General features: G+C 41.7%; 1 protein-coding gene across 1 annotated transcript in view; it reads right to left on the bottom strand.

Annotated features, from left to right (window-relative positions):
• The window catches only part of NME7 (NME/NM23 family member 7), a 74,344-nt gene that overhangs the window by 6,860 nt on the left and 43,273 nt on the right, over positions 1-24,211 (bottom strand). Inside the window, exon 10 of the mRNA XM_061453856.1 lies at positions 10,515-10,622. Within this exon, the coding sequence (XP_061309840.1) occupies positions 10,515-10,622 (108 nt within the window). The remainder of the gene's footprint in view (positions 1-10,514; positions 10,623-24,211) is intronic.

Here is a 24,211-nt window from a genome sequence, read left to right as displayed (position 1 = left end):
TCCTGCTGTGTACTAAACTATGTATTATCATGGCAGGACTAGACTCTTGACACCTGAGTGACCAAGTTTCTCTTCAATACCTGGACTGAGTAAGGCAGCTACTAGAGAAAGCCCACAGTCCCTGGTTTGTGGCTGGATAGCCCCAGCATACAGTCTCTGCCCAACAGCACAGCAGTAACTACCACTGATGACAGCATGGAAGGAAACTTGCACACTTAGCAACTCTGGCCACTTAAGGCCTTTTGCTCAGACTTGCCTATATATCTTGGTATATCTCAGATATACTTGTAGACATATCATTCCTGCCTATACGCCAATGCACTTAGGGTTAAAGACAAAGAGGAAGGATCCAGCTCTTCCTGAAACCAGAAGATGCTTGACTTCAAGGAGCCCTAGACTACAGCCAACACCCCTTCAGGTGACCCTTGCTATCTTGCTCTGCGTTTGCTGCTAGCACAAGATCATCACAGCCAGTGTCTAAGCCCTCGGTATTACCACAATGGAAAAGCAATACTGGTATGACCCTACACTTGGAATAATTACTACTTATGAAATAAGAGGCTTCTAGAGCTTGAAAAACTCTTAAGATATCCCATGGTGTTGATGTCCTATGAGTGAAAGGAAATCTTGTTCACAGTCTTCTATCCATATTAACACATTCGACTTTGTTTTTTTCCTTCTATGTTCCATACACATTTCAACACATGTATGCGGATAGCAGACTTAAATTCTCCTCTTAATTACTGCTGGTTTACAGTAGTCAGTCAAGGAGGTTGCACTGATGAGGGAAGGGGTAAACCTGACACAGGAAATACTGACATAGCTAATCATTTGCCTATTCCACCTCTGAGAGAGAGGTGGGAGCTGTAACTGATTGAGGTCAATAATAGGAATCCACAAAAAAACGCATGTGCATGCCACAGCAATGTGTGCTACACAACAACCACGCTTCCCTTATCCCCAGTAATGGTGTGGGACCCCTTGCTCAAGAAACAAAAGGAGATTCTGAGCATGACTGTGCAGCTGCAGTGCCCCCTCCCCTTACTGCTTCTGCTGTATAAGCTATTCCCTTGGGATTCTTTTCTCTTCTTTGCTTCAGTCTACCCACCATGCAGCTCAGTTGCAGCTAAGTTGTTGCTATTCTTAAGCTGGAAGAAGGGGGGTAATGGAAAGAGGGTCTGGGCTTTTTGGTTCAAAATGAGATCATGCTGAGGGAAAGAAAGAAGGCAGTAGCCTCAACTCAAACTGGGCCTCAGATGAGTTATCAAGAAGTGTCACGCCTTCCCTCTGCCTTGACCTCCCCTCCACAAAATTACCGTGTTCAGCGCAGCACAAACACATGCCAAAAGCCAAGCCCTGTTTATCACATAGGTTACCTTCAGGATCAGGTGAAACTAAAAGAGCTTTGGAAGCTGCTTGGTTCACACTTGTTAACTTCTCTCTGGCACTTGTAAAGCTCAGACTTGGCAGATCAAGGGGCAATTGGACCTCAGATCTTACCCAGAAGTGGAAGCACAAGAGCTGAACTATTTCACAACTCTGTTTAAACAAATTTCTAGTTTAGTTTGCCTGTCTGGCCAACAGGTATAATAATTATGCAACTTGTGTTCAAAATTAGGCTGTGAGTGACCTAATAATACCATGATTTATTTTTTTAAAAAAGTCACCACCTTTTTTGTTCAAAATCCATCCCTCTATTACTGCTATCTTTAATCTTCTCTTCAGATAGGCCTAGGCAAACATATTACTTATTTCTCTGTACAAGTGTATATACAGCATCAGGCAACATTGTGAGACAGTGCTGGCTAACATCCTTTGATATGCAAAACCACAACCAAATAGGATGAAATTTTCCCACACTCCAGATTCTTTCCAACCTGTTCCCACAGCTGTTGGATAAAAAGTCTCAGAAAGTTAAAATGGAGAAGCACTCGAATCATAATAACCATTATCTGACAGATCTCTCTAGAAATCATTTTGTACCAGAAGGAACTGAAATTTCTAACTGACAGCTAAAGATAGCTCCTGCTTTGATGAAAACTTGCAGAAAAACCCCGCCAAAAATCAACCTCATCCAAACCCTCCAATTTTTTATTTCTTTTCACTGGAGATGATTAAAAGCATCTTATCCAGGATTATGCAGCTCAGTATGGGCCCCTAATAAAAGACTTCATGGCAAAATTGCTGTATGACTGAGTGAAACAGTGGCTTCTTTATTAATATTTTAAAGACTCCTGAGGGAAATGCTGTACAGCTGAAATGCCCTCAGTGAAAGGTTCATTGCCATGCTATGCACTTCTGCTGTGTAATGTTTTACAAGCTGCACTATCCTGTGAATGAGGAGAGTTAGTTCTCAGCTGGTAGAGGCAGCTTGCATAATACCAGACAAGTTAATCGGTAACAAGCAATGCAGGAGACCTTTGTTCCGAGTGTGACATACACAAATTCCACACTAAGCACATTGACGCTTCTAAGAGTTACTCATTGACATGCTCTATTAAACTGCTTGTACTATATGTTGATGCACAAAAAAGATTAACAGAGCTGCATCCTTCTGATGCCTTCGACCCTAAACTGCTGCAGTATAACCTCAATCCGAGGCTCAGATCACTTCTGGTAAGAAAGCATGGGTGGATGATAGGAAGCTCCTTGCAGCATGCCCATGTGTCAAGACAATGCAGGCAGACAAGGAAGCAGCAAACAGAAAAACTCAAGTTGTCAGCCAGTGGGGAGCTTCTGTAACAGGATTCTCTCCTTACGGAAACGGTTATGGGAAGTATTTGTCGTGTGCCCTTGCTGCGAGGTGAGTGCTCCCCTGTCCACTCTGAACAGCTTGCTAAACCACCACCCTCTCCCCAGCCTTCCCAAATAAAGGCAAAGGGAAAGGAGTCATAACACATGCTTCTCCTGGCACTAATTGGAATGCCAGACCAAGGACAGCTGGCTTCTAGCAGGTGGAAGAAACGCTGCACCAAAAGCTGGGGACCAGCACAGCCCTTAACGCTCATCAGAGAGTTTAATTAATACCAAGTCTGAGGAAAAGGATGCTGGTTTTCCTTGTCCAGCACCTGCCCAGACAAAAACATCCTCTGAACTGGCCCACCCTGTCACAGCTTATCGTACAACAGCACCTCCCATCTCCCCAAGGCTGGATCCAGCCAGCTGAACTTTCAGTGTCAGAACTGGTGCAAGTCTCCCTCTGTCAGACTGCCACAGCTGATCTGTACAGGTAGATGATGCTACTTGTTTGTTTAAATGCCTCAGAAGCAGTAAGCCAGTCTCACCACTGGTGCAAGGCTGAGCAAGGGGAAGAGCTTCCAGTAGCACATTGTACAGTCTGCCAGTCCCCAGCCTTACTTTTAAACACTAGTGAACATTTGAAATTCAAAGGAGTGATAGGGAAAAAACCATCCATCATGACAGCTCTCTCAGAAGAGAAAACCCACTCTTTGATAACAGCAAAATCATCTCCCTTAAATAGGTTATTTTCATGTCTATGGATGCTACAAATAGCTCTGAGACAAGGGAGAAGGCCAGCAAATGATACTCGAGGAGGACCTTGCTACTGCCTGGCTGGAAAGCTGCCCGTGACACTGAAAACTGACACATCTCCCTCCACACAGTCCCAATGCCCAAGGCAGAGCCTGACGGCACCCAGCAGCCATGCACAGGCACACCCGGCACACACGCTGCACCCTGAGGAGTCAGTGGAAAGAGCGCCCATGGGGATGCAAGGCTGGGAAGGCAGCTGGCACATCCCGCAGTCCTGTGAAAACTGGCTTTAAGAGCCCACCCCCCTCTGCAGTTCCACACATAGCCTACCAGACACGCAAAAGCATGTGTAAGGACATTCCTGAAGCATTTCATAGAATAGTTAGGGTTCGAAAGGACTTTAAGATCATCTAATTCCAATCCCCCCACCACATTACTGTCAGCTAGAAGAATTAGTCACTTAATAACTGCATCTTCCTTGGCATGAGGGAGAAGGTTATTTCACCCAGAACTCAAATTTTACGCATCTCACAGCAAATCTTTTTCATGCATATCTTGCTGAGGGCAGCATCTTCTCCCTCAATATGTAAAAACACATACATATACATGTATGGTTATTAAGCATTTTTTAATTATGCAAATAAACCCCATAAGACTGACTGGTTGTCCAAACACCAAGGCACAGGAAGATAGAGCTAGCATGGGTGCCTCAGACACAGCAGGCTGCACCTCAACAGCCTGTCAGGCTATCCCAGATGTGTGCAGTCTGTCATCCCGGAATGTTTTACTACAGTACAAATGCCCTTACAGAACTGCTAGCAAAAAAAGTACACCTTGAACTGCCCAGTATGAGCCACAATTTACAGGCAGAGCATGCCAAACCTCAGTTATATTGGTTTTGTTATAACTGCATGGCTAGGCTACCAGCTTTTTAATGGGTGCAAATAATGTGAATTCCTGCATAATCTGAAAGGTACTCAGCCACTTGAGACCCAGGGAGCTGAGGTGCGTGTACAGCACCACCTCCTGTGGAAAATTTTACTCACTGTACTTTCAGTGACGTGAACAAGTGGTGAAGGCAAATTTAAGGAAGCACATAGAATCATAGAATAATTAGGGTTGGAAAGGACCTTAAGATCATCTAGTTCCAACCCCCTGCCGTGAGCAGGGACACCTCACACTAAACCATCTCACCCAAGGCCTCGTCCAACCTAGTCTTGAACACTGCCAGGGATGGAGCATTCACAACTTCCTTGGGCAACCTATTCCAGTGCCTCACCACCCTAACAGGAAAGAATTTCCTCCTTATATCCAATTTAAACTTCCCCTGTTTAAGTTTTAACCCATTACCCCTTGTCCTATCACTATAGTCTCTAATGAAGAGTCCCTCCCCAGCATCCCTATAGGCCCCCTTCAGATACTGGAAGGCTGCTATGAGGTCTCCACGCAGCCTTCTCTTCTCCAGGCTGAACAGACACAACTTTCTCAGCCTGTCTTCATACAGGAGGTGCTCCAGTCCCCTGATCATCCTCATGGCCCTTCTCTGGACTTGTTCCAACAGTTCCATGTCCTTTTTATGTTGAGGACACCAGAACTGCACACAATACTCCAGGTGAGGTCTCACGAGATAAACCATGAAGTCTGGTTGCCACAGCACCTTGCATCAAATATTTCCATTAAAACTACTCCAGAAATGACTAATGTCAAGGAAACTTGTTTTGTCTAAAGAATGATGATTCATAAGATACAATGGTTTGCAAGCTCCTGTTTCAACAAGGTATTTATCAGAAATGTTTCTCAGATCAAAGACAGCGAGTTGAGAAACAGAGTCATCTTTCACCATGTGTACATGAAAGACACAAATGTAAAAGTATCTCTAGTCTATTAAATAGAGCACTCACTTGGCATATATAAAACATGCAGGTTCCAGTCTTTGCTCTACCTGACTCAGAAGGAATGTAAATGCAGGTGAGCAGCGTAACTGTTTGCTCCAAATAGTACCTGCTTTATATAAAATAGAAAAAAAACCCTGATGAGAGGTACAGCAATACCTGCTTTGGATGTTGGAAACAAATGCAAACCTGTGCTCTGAATGAATGTCCTACACAGCATCAGTTGATCAGAAAAAAATAAGAAACTGTTGGCTTAGCTTTCGCTCATGAAACACCATCATCTCATAAACAGTCCGTCACTATCAGACCCCCTTCTTTACTTCCTCCTTTCTTTCCTCTCCTCATTAAAATGAGAAACTGATGACAAGGCTGAGGAAACGGACTGTCCTGAGCTATTCATGCCTATCTATTGTCACTTGTGAAAATACATTTTGTACTGAATTGAAGACATGCAAGTCTATGAAGTTAATAAATAAATGCCTTACCCAGTAAGTCACAGAGCTCATCCAAGAGGCTTCAGGGCAATATTCACCCTCCTCTTGCATCACAAAATTGGCAATAAAAGCAGCAGTTAAAGCTTTACAACTGAAAATACACTGATTTTCCCATTGCAGTTTACACTCAACTGCATCTCCCTCCATTGAGCCAAAGTGAGTTATTAATCATGGTGTGCTCCAATCACTGCCTGAAATTTAAGTAGTTTGTAGAACACGGACAGGAGTTAAGGGTCAAACTGGTGGGAGCAAATGCCAGTGTTTGCTTTTGGGGTTTGTTTGTTTGTTTGTTTGTTTGAGGGTTCTTTAAGACCAGAAGTGAACTTTCCTTTTTCCAGATGCATGGAAAAGAGGTCTAATAAACAAATATGGAAAAACTGCTGTACTACATTAATTAAACAGAGTGTTCTAAAGCTAGGTGCACAAACTCATCCTTATCTAGTTAATTAGTCCTTGTCCCTGAGACAGCATTGTTCTCTGTCCTTTCCCCGAGTACTCCTTGGTCATGATTTTGGGGAGAAAGGTCACTACCTTGCCCTTCCTAGTGACTGTCAGCTGAGTATGAGCCACCAAAGTCACCTAGGGTTTGGTTATTAACTTCAGCAAGCATCTGATGTAGCCCTCAGTTACCTGTCTCATCTCCTCTATGAAGTCTCCATTTGCTGACAATCAGACAGCAGTTGCCATTACAAACACTTTTCAAATTTCAGTTTGATCATTAACTATGGGTCATTAAAACTGCAGAGAAGGGTGGAGAAAACATAAGCACTACCTGCCACTAAGGACACCTAACTGAGCCCTCAGGAAAGCACTGGTGTGTTCTCTTCTACAAAGGAGCACACCTTTATTGTGGTTCCAGTAATACTGTGCATTTAAGGCCCATGATGGGATAGATCAATCAGATATCTTCCCATCTCTGTTTGATTCTGGAAGTTCAAAAGTCACAATTAACACACAGACCAACCTACTCTGCTTTTTTCCACAAAACGGCAACAGTTCCTCCATCTTGCCTCCAAGGTTCTTTGGGCACTGCTGACCCTGCCTGCAGATGTGCTCACAGAACATGCAGCCACAACAGAGTCAGGACTGTGACAGAGACCTCTAAGAAGCTGCTTTAGCATTAACAACATAAGTGCTCCACATGCCAGCCAACAGACACAGCTAAGGCTTTCTTTGTAGGAAGCCACTGGGCTCAATTCAAGCTCAGAAATACTGGGACTTCCACTCTGCAGCACTTAGACCTGTACAGAGAGGCTGCATTGGAAATGGGATGGATTTCCATCTCTGGAAAAGGATGGTTCAGCTATCAAACATGGTCAAGGTTGTACAGAAGTTTTGAATCAAAGACGGTAAACAACTTTATTCACGGTGTAACACAGTGGCTCTGCCTGCTTTTGGGCTGTAACAGTTCCCTGAGGCCCACCTCTCTGGTTTTCCAAGAGTTTCAGAAATCTTACAGCATCCTCTCTCCAAGAAAGCTTACTGGGTTTCAGAAGAGTAACTAACTGAGCTATGTTCTATTCTGGAAAAAAAAACCAACCCAAAACCAAAACACCACTACCACCAAACAACTCAAAGCCAACCAAGCATGCAAAAAACAAACCAAAACAAAAAAATCCCCACAAAATGCCAAAACCAACCAGCCCACCCCTCAAAAAACCCCACCAACATATATGTAGCAGGAAGTAGGGGGTGGGGGAAAGTGCGAGAAATCTTGTAATAATTTGTAAGAATGATTCTGCAATTTGCTTTCTAAAATCTGTTGCATTTAGTATTTTATTTTGGAGAAGATAAATATAAATCAGAACATATTCATACAGAATTTCAGAGCCAAACACTTTAATGCCAAAATTTGCAAAGTGGCTTAACCAAGCTCAGATAAAATCAGCACGAGAGATAGAAATGAAACCCTGGAGTTCCTAGCTCTTGTGCCTGAATTCAGATTGCCAGACTTGCCTTTCATCGGCAAAACACAAGTGCAAGAATTTGCATATAGGCTGGGTTTTGGAGCTATACTGGGTAGTAACTGCAGCAGAGTATTAACACTGTACAAAAACCAGTGCCACCTGAAGACAGCAAAGAGACTGCTAGGGATGAATCAATTTTCTTTGGGGCTTTAAAAAGGATCCTTCACCTTTACAGTATAAATCTACTAGAGTCAGATTTCTCTCTGAAATTTACTCCAGACTCCTCCTCTACTAATCAGTTGTCCTACAACAATACTGTAAAGCTTTTATAGCAACTGCAGCATTACCATCTCAGCAACATCTCCTACCAGAACATGGACATAATGAACACACCTAACTCCATATGGAAACAAGAAAGTTCCCCTGTGCTACCACAGGCAAGGTCATTCTCCTCAATGACAAGTGCCCTGCCTATCTCTGAATTCACTTGAATTCCTCCAAGGCTGAGAATAATTGCTCTTTTGAAGGCAGTATATTAGAATATTGTTATCCACTGAAGAATGAAAACATTCACTATCATTTACTGAACAGCATACTTCTTAAAAATGTCTGCCTTAGTTTCCTTGTACGGTTATCTTGGATGTCACACAGTCACTCTGCTCTAGCCCAGCACATACAGTGCTGTTACAGTTACTGGGGCTGAGGTAGGGGAAACATCTGGTAACTGCTTGCCGGCAAATGAAACCTCTGTAACTGGGTTTGAGTTCTCTTACAGAAAAGCTTAACAAGGAAAAAGTCCTTCCCAAGAGTGATCTCCGTGTATAATGTATCATTTCTTTTCCATCAGCTGTGACAGACCCCTGCACTAAGGCAAATCCAGAGGTTCTTGCTTTTTGATTTTGTATTTTTGATTCTGCTTACCTACATTTTCAGGCAACTACATTTCTTACAGAACACAAATCTAAAGATACTCCAAGAATTAAAGTGCTAGAAGTAAAAAAGTTTCTATAGTTTACATTATAATGCTTATCTGCCAAACAATCAGAATGAAACATTCACTTCTTTATTTACTCATTAACGAACGTTAGCCAATGTCCTTTACAACTTCTGGAATGTTATAAAAGAAACTACAGATAAAGGGCCACATTCTGTGTACACTTATGCCAGGGGAAAAAAAGTATTTTACACACACACCACCACCCACCCCCCAAAAATACAATCAACAAATGACTGCTAAAATGACCAGCCTGCAATGGAAACTCCAAAATGTGTAGCCGATGTAATACTAGATCAAGAACTTAGCTTATGATTCAGCTGTGGGATTTAAAGGACAAACATATGTAGTGGAGACCTTAAGAAAAAACTCCAGTCTCAATTTTTATTTTGGAGAAGCAATCCAAATGCTTTGTTCCACCCACCTCAATTATAGTAGCTGTGAACTCAAATTGAACAACAAAACCAATTTAAAACCCCAGCAATATGGACTTACACCTGCTTTGCATCAGCATAAGAGACAGATTGTGGACACGTGCAAGAAAGAATTCTGCTAAAGTTCTAAAATGCTTTTATTTTTTCCCCTGTAGGATTTGCCTTTTTTTTTCTGCTGCCACTAAAAAGCCATGACAGAGGGAGCTTAGGCATGTTGTGACAAATACTTGCTTGTTTATTTGAATCTAGTCCCTTTGGGCATAAACTAAAAGTTATCATCTATCTTCTAACGGCAGCTTGGAAGCGATTTAAAAAGCTGCAACTTTGTTGATACTGGCTGCCATTCTCAGCGTTGGATTTCAGTAAACCAGATGCAATTTCCTGGGAAACAGCACTTTAACCCACAGATGGGATTTTATTTCATGAAGGGAGATGGCAGTGCAGTTAGCTCTTCCTCTCCCCTCAAAGAAAACACCATTTTGGCAGTGTAAAAGTATCCAAGCCGGGAAAATTCTTGCTGCTCCATCATTCTGCTATCAGCAGTCTGACAACAAAGCACTCACAAATACATGTAGACAGTAAAACAGAAGCTATGCATGTCCTGGAAAAACATCTGCATTGATGCAGAGATCCATCCAAGATACATTTACACACTGCATCAACACCCTTGTACAGACCTTAGTCTTGAGGCACAGAATTGAGTGAGCTCGTTCTGGTTTTCACAGTATTTCTGTCTTTCTAAACTCCCTTAATTTAACATTTTCCCATTTTATTGGACTTTAAAGAAAGACTACAAAACCAAAATCAGATAATAATTAGTAAGTTAATATAAACCACAGGAAGTATCAACTGATGTGCATAATTATGAGTGTCTACAAATAAACCTGGACCCTATCTGGAGAATTTGAATTCCTGCGTCTATAATGTTCCAAGTCCCACACAAGCTCACTGTAGAGACAATCCAGATCATGGTGGTTATCCAAGAAAGGGCTAAGAAGTTAGGAGCTGATATGCAGTCTCAAGGACACATTTGGCCAAGAGAAGACTCTTGACTTCCATCTCATTAAATACTTCCTTATACTTTATTCACTCAAGGAAACTTGCATGAGTGAATTTTACAGTATCATAATTAATTGAGTTAAATACCCTCAATAAATTCTTTGCTTTTGTTTCTCAGCTGGTCTCCAATACAGCTACTCCACATATAAAACACGTCCACAGCTTAAAAAAGTGTCAAGTATAGCTTTTCACTTTAAAATTTTCAATGACAGAAAACCACATGTTTTTCTAGCAGGTCTTACCTCCAAAAGTCCATCTTCAGGTAGGTCTGTGCAGTGTACAGCATTCTGAACCTTGTTCTTCCCAAAGAGAGCACGCAGAGTTCCAGGTCGGAGATGACGAGCTATTTCCTATTGAACACAACAAAACCAGAAGACTGTTTTGAACCACACTCTTCCTTTATATTGTGAATGCAATGGAGTCTTATAAAGTAAAACATTACCGTGCTATCAAAATATGTGTAGTACACTATAAAAGAAAACGAAGAGAGAAATTCCAGCTTGCATTACACACATACACAGCTGTTGAAAAATCATGACCAAGACTGTGAAAACTAACTGCTTGAAACTGGCTAATCAAGCCACCGCGGTTGACATGCAGGACCCTTCATATTACAGATACAACTTCCTGTTACTTGTATTAATACAATTAGCTCATGTTAACACCTTTCCAGCTCTCAACAGAATGTCTGCCCTTGGGGAGCAGACACAAGTACACCACCTCCCCAGCACTGAACTATTTGCTTCAGAACCTGATATTTGTGAAGCCCAGCTGCTGAATAGACTCTTGGTCTTCTCCTCTGCAGTGATTTTCTGAGACTGTGACTAGCACCAACATCTGATCCCTCCTGAGGATCAGTCCAGACTCTCTCTACCTTTTTCTCTGTTCTTTGAAGTTGACATTTCAATACTCTTCTTCATCAACAAATATGTCCTTGACCTCTCTGTGTTTCTCTTACTGCAGCAGATACCACTCATAAGATTCTTCCCCTACCTCTCTGTGATGGCTTACCTCCTATTTTATGCCACAGAGGACTGCCTTCATTGGCTCTCCTGTCCACCATGCTCTTTCTTTTAAGGCAAAATGCAGTTCTGCTGTAATTCTCCGCACATGTATTGTTGTCTTTTAACCCCTTTTCTGTGCCAACTGTGCTATACCTCGTGGGCCTCTCTTCCCAACACCCTGAAACATTTCTCCAAGCCTACCTCATACACAGTGTGCTTCCTATTAACATTCAGTGGTGATGGCATTAACCCAATTTTCCCTCCTTAAAACCATTAGGACATTCTTCAGTGAGTGCCTCCTGAGCACTGCTGCCTCTGAGGGGTCAGGCTCACAACAAGCTCATGCTACAGCTACTGAATTGAAAAAAAAAGAAGCATTTTTCCTTGCTAACAGAACCTACATCAGCCCCTTTCTGAAGGGGCACTGGGGACATCAGGGTGTAATCACTTTGGAAGTGGCCAGCTGGGTTTCACTGTGCCACTCCCAGATGTTTGTTTTGATGTCACAGCTGGAGGTTACCGTCCTCACAGCTGAGTCACCAGCCTGGATCATCCAAGCATTTCTTAACTGCCAGTGTCAGATGGGTTCAAAGTGACTTCAGTATTGGCTCCTGGCTCAGCTGGAAAGCTTTGCACAGGTACAGGTGAGAACCACTTGCATGATGCCCACTCTCTTCTGCGATGGCAGTGAATGTTTGAAGCTAGTCCCAAAAGCATTATCTGACAACACCCTTTGCCCACTTTCCAGCTTCACCCACTTGTCATGTCTCGTAACTAAACTAAGACAATTGGATTTTCAAGGCAAGATCTTATTTTAGCCCAGCAAGTCCTAGATATTTTCCTGTAATAACAATTAACAGTTATGGTGATTTGTTACCTAGTAACCTAGATCTGTTACCTGTGGTGATCTGCTACCCACCAGGAAGACAATTAAACCGCTTTCATGCTTGAAGTATGTCTAAACCAAAACATGCTGTGAGCAGAAGTTTCAGTTCCCCATTGTTACTGCGGGTATGTCACAGGTTGTACAGGATCTTTAGATATGGATGTCAAGCATATTTGAATAAGATACACTCAATATCAAACAGGACAGTTCAAGAGTTTGACTTTCAAAAAAAAAATCCTCAAGGAGAAAAAAACCCTCCTCTACACGGTCCTTATAAAGGCTTGTGATAAGAAAGTCTGCTGGAGAAACAGAAGTCACATGCCAGTTAACTATAGCTATGTGACACTTTAATCAAGTCTTCCTTGAAACAACTCTTGATTCCTGTAACAACTAGGTGTTGGGAAGCCGGCGATAGCACTCGGCTTCCAATTACTTTAAAGAAAGTTTGGGCATATTAGAAAAAATTATTGTGACTATAAACTCTTTGGGAACAATTTAGCAAGAAACAGCTCAGATCTAAAAAGCTTAACCTTGGTATTTCATACTCTGTTTATTTCCCATCCATCACACTCTTTTGTTCAAACTGTTCCATCCTTCAACAAGGCCAAAAATTCTGCTTCTTATGAAACTTTCCCAAATGCAGCTATGGCCTCGTGACCTATAATTTTTCCTAAGCTCTCATTTCTGCTTCATGACTTCTTAACAGAAGACCTCATGCTTTTTCTCTGAGACTCACTCTACCCCACTAACACTGGCAAAAACTCCTACTGTTGCAGTTCCTTCAATTGTTCAACACGGGTTGCTACACATTCTCTTGCCTTCCTGAAACTCATCAGACATCTTGTACAAAAAGGGACTCATTCTGTTCTGCATAGGATTGCATTAGATCAGAAGTACACAAAGGTAGGTTGTCCAGCTCTCCACACTGTTAGCACCTGCTTAGTAAGAATCTAAAGAAATCTTTCTTGTCCTTAGTTAACAAACTGGACAAGAGGTAAAGCAGTCTCTGCTTATATTCACACAGCCAAACAAAGGACAATAATTGCCAATTCCAAAGTTTTTCTATTCCATTGCTTTCTTACTAGGCTAATGAGGAACCCTCAGGGAACAAGGCCTCTGTAAATGATGGAGATACAAAGAGTTGTATGGATCAGCCACAACTGTCCTTGGGTATGTACAGGGTTTCATCTGCAACAACATGGAAATGCAAAACCTCTTTTTCCTAAGCTTTCCACTATGTTTATTTTCTGGAGTATGTGCTTTGTGCATCAGTTTTCAAAAACTTTTTTGAAAGGAGAGTGGGATGATGCAAGAGTTAAGAGCAGCTACAGCTCTATCAGATGCATGAGAGGAGGGTAACGTCTGCACTGGAACTTCACGTGCAGGTATAAATGGAGGTGCCACAAACTTGAACCTCACAAAGAATACACTGTCTGCAGTAAAACAAACCAGTGTTGCTGTACCAAAAGGCTTCATATCCACTTTGGTCTTTTTCAGCAGGCTATTTGATCACACCCTACAGGCTGGGCTTTGATCTTCACCTAGCCCTTTGAAGATCCTTGCCCTACACAAGTTACAGATATATTTCATGTATCTATCACTCTATAGCTGTGCACAGTGCAATACTACCTGTATGAAGTACTTAGCACATTCTAAAATCTTTCTATTTCTATATGAGTGAAGGGAAACAAATGTCACCCATGCCAGTAATATGTCAAAAAGAGACTCAAATATCATAAACATACTCATAAGCAAAGCTCATTAACTGCTTTTCCTTCAAATGTCTGTCTTTTCCTAGGCTGGATGGGAAGTTATACAGTAACATGTATTCCAGCCAAAATTTCAGATTTAAAGAAAATGTCAAGAAAATGTATCTGCCATGAGTATTTAATTAGGTATCTAAAAAGGCCAAAAGGCCTCACTGCCTTTAAACATTTCAGCGTGCTTTGTTGTTTAAATGGCATTTAAGGAAAAGCCAAAGAGGCGACCACTGACTGTGCAGCAACCATTCCCTCCCTCATCACTGGGAAACAGCACAAACTCTGAATGCACCAAAGTTACACAAAGGAACTTTTACAGCCTAAAATTCTGTTCTATTTGAACATGAACTAGAACAAGGGAACCTTGAAAATTCCTTACTATTCCTCTTGAGTGAATTAGAATAAAAATATGAGTTTGTGATCAAACTGTCTGCTACCCATGGTGTGCTCCCAAGGCAGGTTCACTCTTTCACATTTACTTTCAGGCCAGCATCATTCATGGGCTGCAATAAACTGCACAGCCCTCTCAAAGCCCCCAGTAAAACACCTTGTTTTCCTTCTCTATCCAAGCCCTGTGTTGTCTACTCCTTGGTCATCTTAATATTCTTCATTCATCACTCTTTCTGAAGGCTCTATGTTGACTTGATCTCCCCACCTCTGCTTTCCCCACCCTGCACTCATGAAGCTTTTTGTTCTGCATTTCTCCATGCTCCACTGCTGTCATGAAAGAGATGATTCCTCTTTTCCCTTGAGGGTGCCAACTGATCCAGAAAGCAGTAGCCAGCCTCAGCCAAACAAGCAAGTGCCTTTCTCCTTTTAAAGACCAGCTACACCCTTGTCAAGAGAACAGAACACACATTAACTGTGAACAAACAAAACAATGTAAATTCCACCACTCACTGTGGAATTTGTCTATCTGAACGTTAGCCATCAGAAAGCTGACTGCCTCAACCAAGTCCAAGTGAGGCACATGAGCTTCCTCTGTAGCACATGGAGGCTGATAAGCCTTTTCAGCTAAAAAAAAAAAAGGCTCCTGCAATACAACAGCTATGTAAGGTAGGTAGGATGAGTGCCTCTCTCTTCTACTCCCATCATCACAGCTCTTCAGCTGGCTTTTACTTTCAGGGGATTTTAGCACCATTCATATCACACACTGCTGGTTGTAGCAGGGAGATGTACAAAATACTCATTCCTACATAAGCCATCAGTAAGAGGTAAAATGATAAAAGCAACACATTCTCTGTCATGCAGAGTACCATACTAGATAAGCATCTCCTGTAATGCTAATTCAAACTAAGAAACACCTTCACATTATTGTTACTGTAGGAACAACCTCAGTTGACCAGTCTGATATATCCTTCACAGATGTTCCCATCTAAAGACAAAGGCTTAACTGTCAAAACAAAATCTGTGGTCACAGATGATATTGTGCACGATACCACAAGGGCTGACTTGCCTCACCTTGACTGACATGTTTTCTTTGCAGTTCATACTCCTTCCAAACTCTAGCCAACCAATTCTGATGTGTGCCCTTCCCTACCAGTTACTTCAGCTCTGACTTGGTTATGTTCCCCAGTTTCATGCAATAAGGCACCTTGCACTCAGCATCAGCTGCTGCACAACACAATTTTCTACTCCTGTGTCAATTCAAGGTCCATTTCATCATCCCTAAATGTGGTGTTAAGCCTTCTGTCTATCTCAGAGAAAAATCTACGTAAGGTGCTGCTGTTACCGCTGTTAACTCTTGGTCAATGTTAAAGAGAATGCAATAGGTTTCCTTTTGCAAACCAATGCAGAATAGAAGTCTGTTGTCGACAGTGACACATTTGCTCTTTTCTTTGTGTTCCACATGAGCTGCACCAACATCCTGTACAAATATGGAGTCAGTATCAACAGCCTTACGCACACTTCCAAGGGAGTCAGTGCTATCAGAAAGTCTTTCATACTTCCCACATATCACAAAAAAATAATCAAACTAAAACAACCTCCTCCAAACATACACACACACTAAACACCCCTCATCTTTTAATCTTTATCACAAAACAAACTGATACACAGGTTCTCAAGAATCTAGAAAGATTGCATTGAAAGTCTCTGTAATATTTAGCTTAATCTTCTGTCCCCTGAGCCCTGTGCATTTGACCTAGACATTCAGGTTGTCTTCTCCTGACTGATGGCAAAATATTTATGCCTCCAATCATTTAATGGCTGTCCTGACAAGTTTCTCATATCTTTATCTGAGTCAAGTCTGTGGGCATATAGTTACGTACTTGAAACAGTGTGGCTGTAAAGGTTTGTTCAGCAAATTAACTTAACCTGATCCAGGCAACAGCAGCCAAACCTTTAATTGTAAGGCTCTGAACAGTGCAGCCCAGGATCACCTAATCAAAAAGTTCTGCAACAGTAGCAGCAAGGAACCAAACCACAGTTTATTTTGTTACAAAAGCCTACTCTGGTCTGAGTTAAAAAAGAAAAAAAAAGGAAGAAAACAAAAATCCATCTTCTTTTCTGTTTATTTTAAAGCCAGCCTACCTCTGAACTACTGCTCTGAAGGCCTGTGGCTCTTGGAAGTTTTGGTAAGGGACCTAAAATTATCTTCCGTACTCCAACGCCGGCAGTTTCCCGGAAGCTAGCAGGTCTGTAGAAGTTGTTACACTCTCCTTCTCACACTCTGCCCCTGAGGCGCTTTGGTTCTCTCTGCTTCACTCCCACACTTTCCCTACCACTCCTCCTCTCTGGCAGCCCGAAGGTGCTGCACCAACTCTCTGCAGATTCTCTGCTGTGGGCAGCAAACGTGGCACATTTGCCAGCCTGAGATAGCATTTTCACTGGTCTTGGTGCTTCTGGTTTATACTTACGCAATTCTAATGAAAACTACCCTGCTCTGAAACTTATTTACCATCGTATTTGTGTGCCTATCTGCCGTTGCCAATGGGCTGAATTTAGATAAGAGCAAGCAGCCACACTTCTGAGTGAAGTGTAAACTAGATTTGATGGTGAAGCCTTGAGGATAACTTACATACCAAATGTGAGTTGGTTGCAAAACAGGAATGAAGATAAAACAGCTAGCTATCCTGTTGTATTATCTGGATGCAGTAAGGGATATTTACATTACTTGACAAGTTGGAAAAGGGAAGCATTTAACAACTGAAAAGCAACTAATTCCATAAGAAAGCACAGTGTAATTAAACTTTATTAATAGCTGCTTTACTTTAAGCTTTAAAGGTACAATACTGGTCCTATTGATGCTTTTCCAGCACCTTCAAGGCATTTAGAATTTCATCCATTTACTAATTCACCTGTGAAACAAGGATAAAAAAATACTAGCCTGCAAGGGGTATTTTGGGATTTCATTAATAGATGTTAGCAAAATATCTGGAGAGCATTCAATGAAAGTCACTATGAAGTTGCAAGACATTATTCTTAGTCCGCAAATACCTTGGCTGAGTTTTTCCTGGTAAGAACAATTAGAAATTATCTTTTCCTCTGAAATTTTTGAGATCAAATTTTACATTTGCTTAAGCAGTCCAGAAACCTGAGTGAGGCACTTTGCAAAGCAGAAAAAAACTGCTTTAAAATTCTAGAGACGCCCCTAGTTAAACCAACTTTGGACCATCCACTTCAACAGAAGACACGGACTGAAAAAAAAACCTCACAAGTCTGCTGCAAACCCCAGAAATCCTTCTCACTTGGGGCTCAGCATGGGAGAGCATACTCTGTGCCCTCAAGCCTCCCCAATCTAACAGCCAGCTTGTGCTGCCATCTCTTCCCACACAGTTGTGAGTAGCCCTGCTGGATGGAACAAATCACTCATAATCTGTGTTACAACTGTTTCTTAAAAGCCCCTGCTGTGTTCAGGACTAGCTGTACTAGTCAGTGATCCTATGCACGGTTCCTGGTCTGTAAAACTTAAATGAAGAGACATAAAGAACAGAAAATAGGAGCAGAATGGACCCCATTTTTTTTCAGAGTGAGAAACCAAGGCAGGGAGACAGTACTTTCTCAGGGGCACAAAAAAACACAGGTCACAACAATCACAAGTGCGACATCTTACTATTAGCTCAGATGTCTTGAACTCAAGACCAGTTCCTTCACTATTCTCTCTCCCTGTTTTAATGCTGCTTTAATTCCTGTGTAGCAAGCACCCTGATGATAAACCACAGTCTGCAAAATACAGGCCATGCCAGGGTGACCCATGGGAACTTGAGAGCTGCCATGGAAACCTGAAGAACAACTGCTGCTCACCCATCTTCCACCACAACTTTGTTCTAGTCCTTTGATCTGGGAAGTCAAGGGATGCAGACAAAGGGAAAACATCTTGGGAGTAGTCCCATGTGCACATTGGATGCGATCTATCATGCTGTAAGTGAAAGAAGCTACTAAAAATTCTGCTCAGGTGGCCCTGCAGTAGAACAGAGAATGTCGCCTAAACCAAACAGACCAGCAAGCAGCACCCCAAGTTATTCAGCAGGTTTTCAGCATTTGAATTAACCATTTTATATCCAGTTTTTTAAATGTCTTTGTTTAGTTAACAGTGTCCACAGACAATGAGACCAGTGGTACAAAATGAAAACTATTACTGCAGCTTTCAGCAATTGCAGAGAGGAGGATTTAAAATAAGAACAACAATAATAATAATAGCAGCCACCATCATCAGAAATGCAAAACCACACTACTGACTGTTACAGAAGGGAAGGCTTAGGCCACAGTATCTGTTTTCACTCACTTTGAAGCCTTTAATAAGTAGCTCAAGCAGAAAATAAGTGCAGATATGCTCTCTCCACAGCATGTATTTCTTGTATTACTACAATGACATTCAAAGCACCTAGGCAATTTCAGTCCACACACCCCCTGTTGCAATGTACGGTATAAGGATATCAGCTATACTACCTAGAAAGCCAACTGATCCTTCTTAGGGGAAACCCACTCAAGAAACTGATAGATCTCTTTCCAGCAGTGATCAGATCCACTCAGATCAATCTCTTTCGTGTACCAATTTATCATCAAGAGTACATAATAAACACTTTGAGCTGCAGCTCCTTTTCTGTTTGGTTATTATTAGCTCTGCCACCAAGTTATTAACCAAGCAGAGCCTGAATAAGCAGTCCTCTAGGATAAGAAAAAAAGACACGCACATCCAGGAATTGATTATTCATAAGCTGTTGACTGAAAGACATGAAACTTTTTGGGACAGCTGCAGCCAACTTCATGATTCTCAAGATCACAAAATCATCATGGTTATATGGAAAAGTGCTCTACTGTCCTTTTTCTACATGCCTATAACTTCTTATAGTGCACATTTTCAACAAGCACCTTTGTGTGCTGACTCTTGCTAACTCCCCTCTACAGTGCTCTAGAAAAAGCCCTTGCAGCCTGTTCTACCAAATTCTACCTTAGTTTATTACTTTCTTATTATTTATTCATATTATTTCATAACTTGAAGTATATGTAACACTACTACAAAACTACTATGTTCCAAAAGAAGTCAAGAAGAATACAAGTAAAGGCCAAGGCTCAAACACACAAGATCACTGTGACCAGGATGCCAAGTAACTGGAGGAGAAAACAACATTTAGTGCAGTAACAGTTACCATTTTCTTTCCCAGACAGTGACCTCAGCACTTCCCGTATCTTCCTGGAAACACCTCTCCCTTTTTCCAAGGAAGGACTGAGGCTACAGAGAATTATTTTTTTTTGCCTCAATGCTTCCTTTCAGGGATTAATTTTTCTAGATTCAAAAACACTGCTGTCCAATGTGAACGAGTGATTTGCTGTCTGCTGTAACCAAACAGAACATAGGGGAAGCAAAGAAAACAATCACGTAAACTGAAATTAACCCAGAAGCATCATGTTCTTGAAAAGGCTCTTACCTACGTTCTCAAAAAGGATCCTCCCTAGTGCCTTTATGGACTGTATTAATTAATTAAATCTCAGAAACCACAGCAGCTACTGCAAAAAACAGAACAGTCCAAAGGAGGAAGGAGCTCGGGAAAAAAAAATAAATCAAAATCACCAAGGATGGCAGACCTCCTATGACTGTAGGAGGAGACTACAGCCTAGGGCCAGGCCTGTGTTTTACTGACAAAGGCTGTGTTTTCACAAAGGGGAAGAAAACTTTTACTTTTAAGAAGTATTAACACACCCCACACCCCCCCCCCCCGGCAGGGTAAATTGCATTTTAATCCAGTGTAGGTGGGAGAAACAAGCACTAGACAGAACCCTGCGGATTACCTTTGATCAGCCTACCACTGTAAAATTACATTGTGAGCTTGTCCATACCAGACTGGTATCACACAATCAGCTGGTATGTTAGAAAAATACCTCTTTTTCTACAGTATTGAGAAAAAAACTTTTCTCTTAATCTATTTAAGATATGTAAACAGAGTTACAACAAAGATAAGGTATTTTGAAACATACTGAATGCATGAAAGTATGATCCATCTGTATGAGATACTAAATCTGTAACACCACTCTCTAAAACATAGCAGCTATTCAAAATTTGGAGAACATAACAAGGAAGACACAATACAAACAGGATATGGAAGCATTCATTTTGCAAAGCAAGACCTGCAAATGGACAGTTACAACCAAAACCCCACACAGCCCAAAAAAACCACCCCCCCTCAAGGCTGAATAGACAAATTCATGCAACTCACAGCATCTATAAGAATCTTGTGGTCACAGATGCTTAAAATACCACTTTTTAATAACACCCACCTACTACTTTGGGATGCACTCGGTCTGAGTGCAAAGGGAGCCTTTATGAACCCTAAACCAGTCTTCCAGGCTTCTTTCACACCTACTAGACACAATTAGGCTTTGTGATTTCAGATTAGGCTAAATGTCTTCATGTGTCTGCAGAACTGAACGGTGCAAAGTGCTTGACCAAGAAATCAAGTTTTCTTAAAAAGTAAATATTTTAAGTACAGCTTAAACCCTTACAAAAAAGGCTAGCCCTGTGGTGCTTTGCAAGGAAAGGCCTAAAAACCTAGCTCCAGGATACCCTGGCATGTTACCCATTCTAGGGAGTAGCAAGGAGGTCTCTATGGCAGCACAGCAAGTCAAGGAAAATCAGTAACCAGTGCTGTTAATCTCCTGTAGCACGTCCCTGCTTTCTTTCAGTCTCTCCCTCCACGCACATTCAGGGCTCAGAGAGCTGGGGCTGTTCAGCCTCAAGAATAGAAGACTCTGGGGAGATTTTATAGTGGTCATTCAGGGCCACTTAAAAGGGAGCTATAAGAAAGATGGGGTAAGACTTTTTAGCAGGGCCTGTTGCGATAGAACGAGGGTAACTAAAAGAGGGGAGATTCAGGCCGGACATGAGGAAAAAATTCTTTACAGTGAGAGTGGTGAAATACTGGAACAGGCTGCCAAGAGAAGTGGCGGGTGCACCACCCCTGAAGACATTCAAGGCCAGGCTGGATGTGGTTCTGGGCAACCTGATCTAGTTGGAGATGTCCCTGCTCATTGTAGGGGGGTTGGACTAGATGACCTTTGAAGGTCCTTTCCAACCCAAGGTACGCTATGATTCTATGATTCTCCCCTTGCTAAAACAGGGAAAGTTATTCCAGCCTGGAACCATGCACAAGGAGCCCAAAACCAGTTCAAAGTCACAGACAGCCCAACATTAGGGAAAGACAGGAACGCAGATGGGAATCCTGAGGCTTCTGAAGTTGATGATACTTTCCGGAAGGGCATACAGAATCTTCGACAAAATGCTGATAACTTTCTGAAAATGCCCAGAAATTGCAGTTAAGAAGGTGCCAGGTCATCAGAGGATACTAAAATGTCAGTGACAGGTAGCAGAAGGAACTACAAGAAAAACCTTCATAGACTAGAAGGGCTTTGGTAGCCAGCTGAGGAAAAAAAAAACCGACTAAGCAACTGCAAACAAGATGCATATGTGCTTCAGTTTCAGTCCTCTCCCAGAGGTTCCCAGTCCCTTCTCTGCAGAGGTTGAAAGCAGCAGACTCCTCCAGCATCATACCTCTGTGGTGGTAGTGGGCTTGATAGCAGACAATGCAGTATCTTTTATTATCTACTTTACCAAATGACATCTCATCAAGGATTTATTTAGGCAGAAAAAGTAGCACTGTTGGCATGTTCAAGCCAGGTAGCTCTGGAGCCTCAGACAAGGAGTGGCAGATACAAATGGGTTTTTTCAAACTGTAACCTTGCCAACATGCTTCAACCACATTGGATTTTAAGCAGAGTTTGGTCTTGAGGGCTTTGTCAGCATTTAGTCTCCTGATGGAGACTGCCAGTCATTACCAGTAACAGCAATTTTCAACACACATGCAGCTGCCTATCAAGAACCAAAGTAAATGTACAAATTCCAGCTCCACATGACACTGAACTGCCATTATATGACAGCAACCTTCCGGCAATTAACAAGCCACATTTAAAGCAAAACACTTGCAAGCAAAAGGCTCCTCCACCACTACTACTCTGATTTTTGTTCTAATCTCTGCACATAGTTCAGTGAGGCTGAAGTCTCTATCAAAGGACTTCCCGTCACCTCCAAAGGGTGGCTTTGAGAAGATAGTATGCAAGAAGAAGAGCTCAAAGCAGGTCACCTCAAAATTATAACCAGATCACGCATGCAAGCATGCCACAACAAAAGCACATACACACACGATTAAAGCAAATGGGGCAGCAGAGGGAGGGTATCGGGGGCTGGCAGACCACTGCAATCCCCATTCAGAAGCAAAAGAACCACATCATGAGAACTTACTATGAATACTGAGTTCATGCCTGTAAAAATTTATTATTGGATTCTTGACTTTCAGGTGCCCCTGGGGCAAGGCATAGCTTTGGCAGGAAGAATAAATATGACACTTATGTATCAGTCTTGTTTCTGGTGCAGCCAGTGCAGACTCCATCCATTTCATACCGGGAAAAGCAACTCACTGCCACAGGTGTGGTGCTTGGCATACACATAAACACAGGCTTATCTCTGACAACACACTATAACTGGGCTTTATGAACCAGCAGTGTCAGGTCTGCAAAAGGGGGCTGCACTAGAGGGAACAATCTCCCTCCACTTACACCTATTCAGTCAAAAATTACCATATCCCTCAACTAAGAGGCCTTAGCACAGTCCAGAACACATTTTCATTAGACCTGCAGAGGCTGATGTGGAAATTAAAAACTGAAAGGACAGAGTCAGATGACTGACCCTAAATAACATTTAAGCAATTCAATCATGTCTCCCACTGCAGGCTTAGACAGCAGGATATCGTAACTGGTATTGATCAATACGTTTGCTACTCTAGCTGATAATGCTCTGGCACTGAATGAAAGTTTTTATTATCATTACATGACTCAGGCTATCTAAGCAACTAATCAGTTATATAAAAATCTTCTTCATCAAAGAATTAGATTAATAAATCTTATTTCTCTTGAAACACATTATGTACTTCACTGTCAACACTCTTAGCAAAGCTCAGTAGGCTACAGGAAGAACTCATACTGAAACAGCTATGAAGGTATCTCCAGAAAATGAATACTTGGGAGCTCAAAAATAGTGTTAATATTTCTTTGTATCTTCCTCTGAACTACTTTTTATGTGATGTAATATGAAAATGTTGTGCTGCTAATGTAGTTCTAGGAATGAACAGGAACATTTTTCGTCTCACATGTAGATATTTTTCAGTGCTAATGTCGTTCTAGGAATGAACAGGAACATTTTTCATCTCACATGTAGATATTTTTCAGTGCTAAAGATTCACAAGAGGTCCATACAAACAAAAATCTTACAGCAACAAAGCTCTTCGGCTTATACTGTTTCCCTATTTAACTGATGAGATAACTGAGGCAGAAACGTATTGAACTTTTTGTCCAAGGTCACACAGTGAGGTCAGGAATGGAGCTAAAGCAGACCCCAGCTCTTCCAGCTTTGTTTTAAACCAACTAATCTCCCTTTTAGCTCTTTGGCACTGATGAAAAAGCACAAGGGACTAATACATACCTTAAAATTGCAAATCCCCAATGTAAAAAGAATGCAGGTTAGGATATAAAGCAAGTATATGAAAATCGCTTTTCAGCCTACTGGATGCAGAAATATTGCGGCATGTTCCATAGCTTTGATAATATCTCACAGCAAAAGGTACTTGAGTCATATTTAGTGTATGGCCACTATAAGTTATGCAATCACCCAGGAACAGGTACCTGATGTAGACTCCCGGAATCACATGTTCTAACCAACTTTTCCCTTGTGCATGAAGAAAGTTCAAAATAAAGGTAAAATAATTTAAAAAGAAAAAAAAAAAAGCAGAAATGTATCTGAT

The sequence above is a fragment of the Pezoporus flaviventris genome, unplaced genomic scaffold (assembly GCF_033815535.1).
Source record: "Pezoporus flaviventris isolate CSIRO_AGI_PZ_B2104156 unplaced genomic scaffold, CSIRO_AGI_Pfla_v1 ptg000015l, whole genome shotgun sequence".
Lineage (NCBI taxonomy): Eukaryota > Metazoa > Chordata > Aves > Psittaciformes > Psittacidae > Pezoporus > Pezoporus flaviventris.
The sequence above is the reverse complement of the archived record's forward strand: the minus strand, read 5'-3'. Positions and strand labels throughout refer to the sequence as shown.